Raw genomic sequence first — 9,567 nt, 5'->3', positions numbered from 1 at the left:
TAAAAAAATTATGAACTTGGGCCTACCAGGCCCAACCCATATGATATGAATTCCCGATCCCCCGACTCTCTGCGTCACTCAGAGTCAGAGACGAAGAGCAAGGGGGAAAGAGAGAGGAATGGCGTCATCTTCCAGCAGTGGATTAACATTCAAGCTACATCCGCTGGTTATAGTAAACATCTCGGATCACTACACTAGAGTAAAATCTCAGATGAACCCTCCCTCTTCCGTTACTACTAACAACAGTATCCAGCCTCGTGTCTACGGATGCGTTATAGGTATTCAAAGAGGACGCACCGTTGAGATCTTCAACAGTTTTGAGCTTCTCTATGATTCTTTCACTCACTCCCTCGACCGTGCTTTCCTCGAGAAGAAGCAAGAGCTTTGTATGTAACCTTCTTTTTTTTTTTTTTTAAACACTTTTTTTTATTTAGGGTTTATGATTGTGTGTTGTTAACTTTAACAGATAAAAAGGTTTTCCCGCACTTTTATATACTTGGATGGTACTCTACAGGAAGTGATGCGAAGGAATCTGATATGCACATCCATAAAGCTGTATGTTAATGTGTGTTTTGTTTTATTTTATTTTCTTTGAGTTTAGTTTATTAGCTTTTCGAATTTAATAAGGCCATGCTTAACAGTTGATGGATATCAATGAAAGCCCCGTTTATGTTCTTCTCAATCCTGCAATCAATCATGCCCAAAAGGATCTCCCTATCACTATATACGAAAGCGGTAACAAAGCTGTGTCGTGATCAAAATTCAATCTTGTTATGGTTGATTTATATTGCACATGCTAATTGCTCTATTTCTATGGGTGTTGATTGTTAAAAATACTCAGAGCTGCATGTCATAGATGGGATTCCACAGCTTATTTTTGTTCGTGCAAGCTATACTATTGAGGTACAATTCAACCATTCGACTCTAGCACCCTATTTCCTATGAAAATATAGAGTTACTGCTGAGTGAATTGTTTTCTTGTCTGTTTTCAATTTGAAGACGGTAGAAGCTGAAAGGATATCCGTTGATCATGTTGCACATTTAAAACCCTCTGATGGAGGTTCAGCAGCAACTCAGTGTGAGTGAATTTTTCCTGTGCCTTTTCTAAAAGGAAAGATGTTCTTTCAGCAAGTTTTCATTTCATGTGTGGTTAATGTTAATATATTCTGTGTCTACAGTGGCTGCTCACCTTACTGGCATACATAGTGCTATCAAGATGCTTAATAGCAGAATCAGGGTACTTCATCACTATCTCCTTGCAATGCAGAAAGGTATGAAATTATTTCTGTAGGCTTGAAGTCCATTTATGTTAATGTAAGAGAGCAAACAATCCATGAGCCAATGATACAAAAGGGATTAATACATAGAATATCATTAACCTCATCTTAAGCTGGGACTGTACTTTTGGATTGGAATAAAATAGGATAAAGGAAGGAAAAAGGAATAGAGGGCACCGAATTGTCCTCTTTAATTCAGAAGGAATGATGAGTGGGAGGGGATATGGGGTATATCATGCCTCCAAATCCACCAAAAAATAACAATACTAAGTTAGGCGAGCAGATTAGGCATGGAAAAAATTAATCTCATTGAAGGAAAGGATTTATTTTTATCATACTTAGAAGTTACAAATATCAGTAGTCATGGATAGTTTAAACAAGTTTATATATAATGGTCAAATGACTCTAAATTAACATATAATGATTCTCATCTCTTCCCTATTTGGAGGATACTAAATCATAAAAATTGGCAATTAACTTCACTCTCCTCTTCATTCTATCAACCAACAAACTGGAGAAAGGTTGATTCTCCTTTGTTCTCTACTTTTTCTTTCTCATTCCCTCTTATTAAATGTAGTATAAATATGTTTAGACAAGTGCATATAGGCATAATTCCTTTGTAACAGAAATGTGAAACTTTTCTTCTCAATAAAGTTATCGTTCAACAACCCATTAGATGGATGATAAAATGCCACAGTTCATTAATTGCTTTTTGTGTTTAAACACAGGTGATATTCCTTGTGAGAATTCTTTGCTAAGGCAAGTATCAAGCCTTCTGAGAAGATTGCCAGCCATTGAATCAGAAAAATTTCAAGATGATTTTTTGATGGTGAGTGCAATCTCTTCCTTTTTTGGTTTTTGCATAATAGTCTACCTGGAGCACCCTCATAAAGCTGCTAATTACTGCCCTGCAAAAGAACAGTTTTGTGCCCTAGGAAGATCATTTTATGAACGATGGAAGACAACTTATAATCAAGAGTGCTTTTTATGTTGGCACTTAGAATTCATGAAGTCCAGAATAAAACACACACACACACACACACATAGTCAGCACCACACCCCCCAATGTTATGGGACTGAACAGCAAGCATCAAACCTTAAAGAGTCCAACAAAATGGCCAATAGCTCTACAGATGTAAGGGTTTAGGTTTAACTTGGTAAAACTGATATAACATGGTGGTAATGTCAATTAATGACAGCAATATTCTACATTAGAACCTTAAAGAACATGTTGGTATTGAAGACCTGTGGCTTCAATGAAATATATAGGTGCAGCTTGGGCTTGACTATATTGTGATGAAGGTAATGGTAATTAGAGAAGATAAGGTTTCTAATGATGGTAGTAAAGGGTTTCAATTTGTGACTTCAAGGATGGTTAAATCCCTTATGTAGAAACTTTAATGGCATGTACAATCGGCCTCGTGAAAGGGTGAAATTCTGCAATTTCTGGTCTGGTATAATCTTTCCTAATATTTCTTGTGGATTGTGATTTCTTCATTTGTTACATAAAATGTGAGAAAATCTGTGTATCGTTGTATTTATCTTTGATTCTTTTTAACTAACATTTTTTTCAAGATTTTAAGTTGTAATACTATGCAAGTATGAAATATGATAAAGATTAATGTGTTATCTTATCATTGATGGTTAATGAAATTCCCCTTTTTCTGTTGTAGGAATATAACGATACACTGTTGATTGCTTACTTGGCTATGTTCACCAACTGTGCAAGGTATGATACTAACCTTTCTCTCCTTATCTGCGTCTGATGAAAAGAGTCAAACTTTTAATGTCCATTATAAGTGTGGTGCAAATGAAAAAGATCATTGGAAGTTGGGAGGGTTGAATTGGCCATGTAACTTTGCTTAATGTAGTTGGCTATCTTATAGATTTATGTTTTGTGGTTGAATGGAACTTACCATCTTTATTTATACCCAAGTACTTTCGAAGACTCTCTGAACATTGGAGCTGGTATGTTTGTTCTTTTATCTATGTTTGGAATGGGTGAACATACTGGAGTCTACTCGTAATGGTTTTTTGACAAACATTTATTTCTTCTGTATCCATGCTCTAGAGCATGGATTAATTATTTATTAATATTATTATTATTAATTTTTGGCAGTACAATGAACGAGTTGGTGGACAAATTCAACATTGCATATGACAGGCACAGTCGTAGGGGTGGAAGGACTGCATTTATCTGAAAGCTGCTTGCTCTTGCTTTCGGAGATTTGTTGACTAGTTGACTCCCTGCAGCTGCTATTTATTTGGGAATGCAGAGCACATGGAAGCCTAGGAATTATATTGCTCGGACCTCAGACAATTCAAAAAAGAAATAGAAACCTAAATTTATTTGTTTTTTTCTCATTTTTCCCGCGTCCTGTTCTGGATTTGCATATTGCTCTGTTTACTTATGATTCACCTGGAGGTGACAGAGTTGGCCCTGCCTGCTGGTGCGTGTTCCAGCATCCCGTTCTAAGCAGTCAAAATGTACCCATAATGTTTTGATAAACCTTTGCTATGCTGACAGGCACCAATATATGTTAGTTCTTTGGTCATTGCTCTGCTCCCATAACCATCATTCTTGGAGTCAGTTACATTCATTTAGTCTTTGAAAAACCAGCATCTCTATAAAAAACCGGAAGGATAAATGAAGGCATTGCATGAACAAAACAGACTACACAATGGTGTAACTTTATCATAACTTCACATCAACCTGTTTGCCCTTTGCTAGCCAAAAACTTTATTAAACATGAATCAATATCCCTTGAATTGGCTAAATACACAACCAATGCCCAAATGGGCACAAAAAAAAAAAAAAAAACCAAGAAATTTCTTTCATCTGTCTCAAATGCTTGTTTAGATACTCAACTCCTCTTTGGAGACAAGAGCGCCATCACTATCAGCATACAACCACTCCCCATCGCAAACGAACGCTCCAGCAATATAAACAGGGACATGCCTTTCACCAAGGCCTTTTTTGTTCGATTTAATAGGATTTGATCCCAAGGCCCTCACCCCTATACCACAGTCATTAATCTCATCTATGTCTCTAATGCATCCATTCACTACAATACCAGCCCATCCGTTGTTAAGTGCCAATTGCGCTAGATTTCCACCGACCAAAGCACACCTCATGCTTCCTCCACCATCTATAACTAAAACCTTTCCTTCACCTCTGCTTTCTATCAGCTCCCTAACCAAAACGTTGTCCTCAAACACCTTTACAGTGACAATGGGACCAGAGAATGATCGACATTGACCATAGACATGGAAGATTGGTTGCAAAACACGCAAGTCACCACTTGCCAGAATTGCTGCATTTGAATCACAAATTTCAGCAGTTGCTAAAGAAGCCATACTTTTTCCTGCCATAAATATGTGAAACCATAAGAACTATAAAAGAGGAATCCCATCCATATCTTGTGATGGATTTCAAACTTGATTTCCCTAAAGGATCCAACTTTCATCTACCAGTTTTGTTTTAGGCTAAAATAACCATCAAAATAAAAACAAGAAGAGACCAAATAATAATAAAGAACACAAGAACATATATTGGCGTCATCCTTAGTTGTGTCAAAAAACAGAGTCATCCTAAAATTCTTAACTAATTTATAATATAGATACATGAACAAAGAAAGGTAACCTTTTGAAACCTAACATGCCTCATCTCCTATGAACTTTAACAATCACCTATTCTTCTCTCTCTCTCAAGTAATTCAAAGGCTACTAAAGTCTGACCTTTATTCTGTCACAATAAATGCTACAAAAAGGTATCACTGGTTGTCACAGTAGTTTTATAAGTTAAAACTTGTCTAGAAAAAATAGATATTTATGAGGTGAAGACCAAGAAATCTGTTAGTCTGCTTGTACCTCTAGCAAACTATCAACATTGACCTTCAAATGTATATTATTAAGGGATATTTCCTATGTGCATCTGTATTGCCATCTTTTGCTACACAAAGCTCAGCATGAGACCTACACTATTCCACCTTACTCTTCACCACAAAATTAAATAATAAGGTTGTGACACTGGCAGTAGTAAAGATAACAAGGACCAAGGATATAACACCATGCGCAAATGATATGAACAAGACAAGTGATTCTACAAGCTTGGGTCTCAGTGGCAAAGACAAAGCAGATAGCTTATCCTAAAACAGATATATAACAAGCACATGCCCAAAATTAAGGACAGAAATGAACAATGTGTTTACCCTGAGAATAATCCCGCCACAATGGATGAATGGACTAAGATGATGGCACCATGAAGGCCGGTAATTTAAATGATTGTAAGATAATGGTTGCTCAGGACCTAGTAAACAGGTCAGAAGGCTTTATAGTTGACAAATTACAGGGAGGACAAGTGCTCTAAAATGAAAATAGAATCCTCGCCGGATTGATGGCTGTGGATGGACAGGTAGCATTAATCATAATCACATCAATAGCATCTTCCAACTTCCCATGAAATCCATAACAATCAATCGCCTACAAGAAAAATCAAATGAAGTGCATAACATGTTTGTGGGTGGGACAATGAGTGCATGTCTGAGACAACGAGATCAAAATCCTTCTATAGATGCATTAAAAGCATCAATGAGACAGAGTAGCCTACACTGCAAAACATGAACATTTCCACTAGCTAATTGCTCGAAGAAGGCCTGTATATGGAGGCCACACCATTGAGGGAAGGATCTATCAACAATTTCATACATTCATTTCACCGATTATACTTTGGTTCAACAACAATCACAATCAAATTACTTGGGCACTCTCTTTCAATCCTTTAGCTCCAGTCAGGCTAATACATCCTCTAATTCAAGTTATATGGAAATACGTGTAATCCTGATACTAAAAATCTACTATAATCAATCCCAACAAATAGACAAACCTGAATATAAGTTTAGGTCCGATATCAATATGAACCTATTGAAGTTTAATAAACTACTGAAACCATAAACGTTATCAAATGTATAGGTTGACCACTATGTAGCACGGAAACGGAAACGGAGAAACGTGGAAATACGAAAACGGAAATGTAGAAACGTATTTTTCAAAATATATAAGAAACGGAAACGTGGAAAACTTATAAATATAAAAAATATACAGGTTTTCTTATAAATATTAAATTTTTTATAACAAAAATATATAAACTTATATGATATTAAAAAAATAATAAAAAAAGAATGAAGGGAAAGAATACTATAAAATAAAATCATAGAACTTATTGTAAATTGTTCTTGAGCAAACACATGTAGATATTTAAGAAAAAAAATAATCTATATGTATGTCAGAGAAGAGATGAGTAACACATCGAAGAATAGAGAGAAAATGAATTCAATATAAGATTTAAAGATATTTTCGGTTTGAAAATACAAAAGTTATGTGTTTAATCGATTTCACAATTTTTCTTTTAAAAGAAATGTGTTTCAAAATTTTTCAAAAATTTCGAAATGACCTGAAACGTTTTCTATAAGTTTTGGGGAGTTTTAGAAATGGAAACGTTTTCGAAACGTGGAAATGCACCCCATTGTAAGTTTCCGTGCTACTTTGGTTGACCAAATGAGGAAACAAAATAACTTTTCAAAACTACAAAATTTTAATGGAGTTCTCAATTTTTCTTCTTGCCAGCTTGAATCACATACATGATTACGCCAAGAATAAACTTGCCTGCTTGGCATGTTCTGAGTAATGGAATGTGGAAATTAAATTTTGTACCACATGCAACAATAGGAATTGAAACGTATCCCACTTATAAAAATTACCGAGCCACATATTCTGCATATACAAGCGCAAAAAAGTACTCCTTTAACCTCTCAAGCGGTAGGATAAGTTAAGAAACACTAATGCCTTCTCATCTAAGTACCCTAACCAGAGTGACTTGCCAATTTACAGAGACACTAACATGAGTAGTTGCTAAAGTTAGATGCATGACTGATCCCCTACAGTTGCATGATAGATATAAATATATAAAAGCACAAAGTCAACCAAATACTTATACAAAAGCAACTTAGACCAAACTAATATTGTCCCAGTTTTCTTACAAATATTAGAAGAGATAATCGATTTAGTTTGGTAATAAAATATGAAAAGAGCCTTTTGATCACCAACAACCAATTAAGTCAGGCAGCAAATGTAATGCATTGGCAATTTTGATGGAAACAAGAACAGAAATGGATAAAAAAAGACAGGAGTGATGAAATTCTAACCTTTTAAAGAAAATTCCCAGAGAGAAAATGAGGAAACAAAAGCAAAATACAAGAATTGAAGCAAGGATTACAATACAACTAGCTTCTTTGAGAATGAACGGACAATGTTATATGCTCAAGGCGAAGTGCAGATTTCTTAAAACAGTACTAAATTGGAGAGGAGATGATGTCACCCCGTTCAATATTGGCGGCGGAGAAAGACAGGTTATCTCATTCCTTGGTTTATGCGCCACACCCAATAACGCAACATAATCTAACTAATGGTTTGGTTCGTAAAGGTTACGGTTTTTGACTTTCAGTTACGGTTACATTCGAATCTAATCAAATTTGAATTTGTTTGAATTTAAATTCTGTTTAATTTATATGTAATTGAGTTCAAACTTTAATTTAGATTTATCGAGTTTACTTCAAATAAGTTTAAACTCAGTTTATTTTAAATTTGAATTCAACTTAAAATTGATTCAAACTCAAATTTTTAATTAATTTGTTATTTTAATACATATCAATCAAAATAATATAATTTTATATCAAAATTTTTAGCTAACAAATTTGACGAGCTAAACATTTCAAAATTCAAGTTTCAAAATATTGAAATTGTAGACTCAAATTTGTTTAAAGTTATCTCCTTTCATATTCATGCAAATCAAACTTTAACTTACGCTTAAACGAGTCCAATTTGAAACTAACCCTACTATCAGTTGAGTTGAGTAGAGCTATAAGCGTGTTCTGTCTGAGAGATTATAGAAATTGGAGGCTAAACCCATGGCCCACTGTTGATCCAATATAAGGTTTTAAATGATATGGAGTGGGCTGGTTTGTACTTGGCCCATTCTCTATTTGTAGAGGTGATTGTTAATAGTAGGGGTACTTCTCATCCAAGTTGGCTCGATCAAATTTATGACTTGTTTTAAACAATTTAATTTTGAGTTGAAGCTCCAACTTGACTTAAGATCAATTTGACTTATCAATAATGTCATTCACCCTCTGATGATATTGTCTATATCATTAGTGAGCCTTTAGTGTCATTATGCATTAACTTGAATAAACTCAAGTTATAAGTATGATGACTTTATTATTAACTCAAGTAAGTTTCAAATTTGACTTCATTTGAATCAATCTTAAATAGGAGAGTAGTTGCAATTTGGGTGTCATAATTCAATAATACTTCATACATTAATAACGAATACAAACAAGTATAAACACTAACATATTATCATGTGATTGTATAATTTAAAATTAAGTATATATAACATTTAATTACATTATAATATGTCAACATTTATACTTATATTTGAACTCATGATGAGTGCATATATTATTACTACTCATTATTACGAGAAATGGGTTTTAATTGAAGGTATATGTTAATGGCATTGATAGGACCCTATACCCTAACACAAGGAGATATTGTATATATTTTGAAAATGATGTATGTACAATGTTAGGTTTGATATGATAGGATAAGATTAATTAGATGAAAGTTGTTAAAGCTAGATCATTCAATCCACAACAAATTTTGAAGAAAATAAATGTAAGTTATATAAGATATGGGCTTGATTTTATTAATTTAAGATGGACAGTCAATATTAAACCATCTATCCTTATTTATCATGCAAATTGCAAAACCATGCATAATTGTATTGTATCACTCACTAATATACAATTAGGAAATCTTACAAATTTAAGAAGCAACATCAAGATGGTTGATTGATTTTGATTACTCATTAATTACAAATTTGACATCCCAAATATATTGTAAAGGTTTTTTACTTATATAAGATGGTACCACCAAATCATCATAATATTGTAGTGATATTATTTAGGTTAAGTTAGCGTTAGTTTTTCTTTTTCCTCCAAATAAACATATACATTCCAATTTGTGTTTAGATCTAATAAGTAGAGATCAAACTTATTCAAACATTTGATGAGAGGAGAGAGGTTCATGGAATAGTGATAGATAGACATTGCTGTGAGGAGAGAGGGTTATGGAATATTGATTAATATAATTGCTTTCAACCATAATTATTAGGTGGGTTTAAAATGTCAAAAGCCCTAGACTTTAGTCATGTATGGTTTGGTAGGTGTCT

The 9,567-nt window shown here is 34.1% G+C and overlaps 2 protein-coding genes across 4 annotated transcripts; one reads left to right on the top strand and one right to left on the bottom strand.

The window, feature by feature from the left end:
* Positions 1-56: 56 nt before the first annotated feature.
* On the top strand, positions 57-3,832 carry LOC123201252 (COP9 signalosome complex subunit 6a-like). Its single transcript, XM_044616666.1, has 9 exons — positions 57-386; positions 467-555; positions 642-735; positions 842-903; positions 1,000-1,078; positions 1,179-1,271; positions 2,006-2,106; positions 2,951-3,006; positions 3,397-3,832. The coding sequence occupies exons 1-9, from the start codon at positions 119-121 to the stop codon at positions 3,476-3,478; spliced, it is 924 nt and encodes a 307-aa protein (XP_044472601.1). The 5' UTR covers positions 57-118; the 3' UTR covers positions 3,479-3,832.
* A 106-nt stretch (positions 3,833-3,938) lies between these two features.
* LOC123201253 (putative 4-hydroxy-4-methyl-2-oxoglutarate aldolase 3) lies at positions 3,939-7,733 on the bottom strand. 3 transcript variants are annotated; one of them, XM_044616668.1, is made up of 3 exons: positions 7,481-7,733; positions 5,489-5,759; positions 3,939-4,642 (listed from the first exon to the last, which is right to left on the bottom strand). In XM_044616668.1, the coding sequence occupies exon 3, from the start codon at positions 4,632-4,634 to the stop codon at positions 4,134-4,136; it is 501 nt and encodes a 166-aa protein (XP_044472603.1). In that variant the 5' UTR covers positions 4,635-4,642; positions 5,489-5,759; positions 7,481-7,733; the 3' UTR covers positions 3,939-4,133. The 3 variants fall into 3 exon arrangements, with proteins under 3 accessions (XP_044472603.1, XP_044472604.1, XP_044472602.1); XM_044616669.1 differs by having other exon boundaries at positions 5,489-5,677; XM_044616667.1 differs by lacking the exon at positions 5,489-5,759 and having other exon boundaries at positions 7,481-7,732.
* Between the last annotated feature and the right edge of the window lie 1,834 nt (positions 7,734-9,567).

The sequence above is a fragment of the Mangifera indica genome, chromosome 18, assembly GCF_011075055.1.
Source record: "Mangifera indica cultivar Alphonso chromosome 18, CATAS_Mindica_2.1, whole genome shotgun sequence".
Taxonomy (NCBI): domain Eukaryota; kingdom Viridiplantae; phylum Streptophyta; class Magnoliopsida; order Sapindales; family Anacardiaceae; genus Mangifera; species Mangifera indica.
The sequence above is the reverse complement of the archived record's forward strand: the minus strand, read 5'-3'. Positions and strand labels throughout refer to the sequence as shown.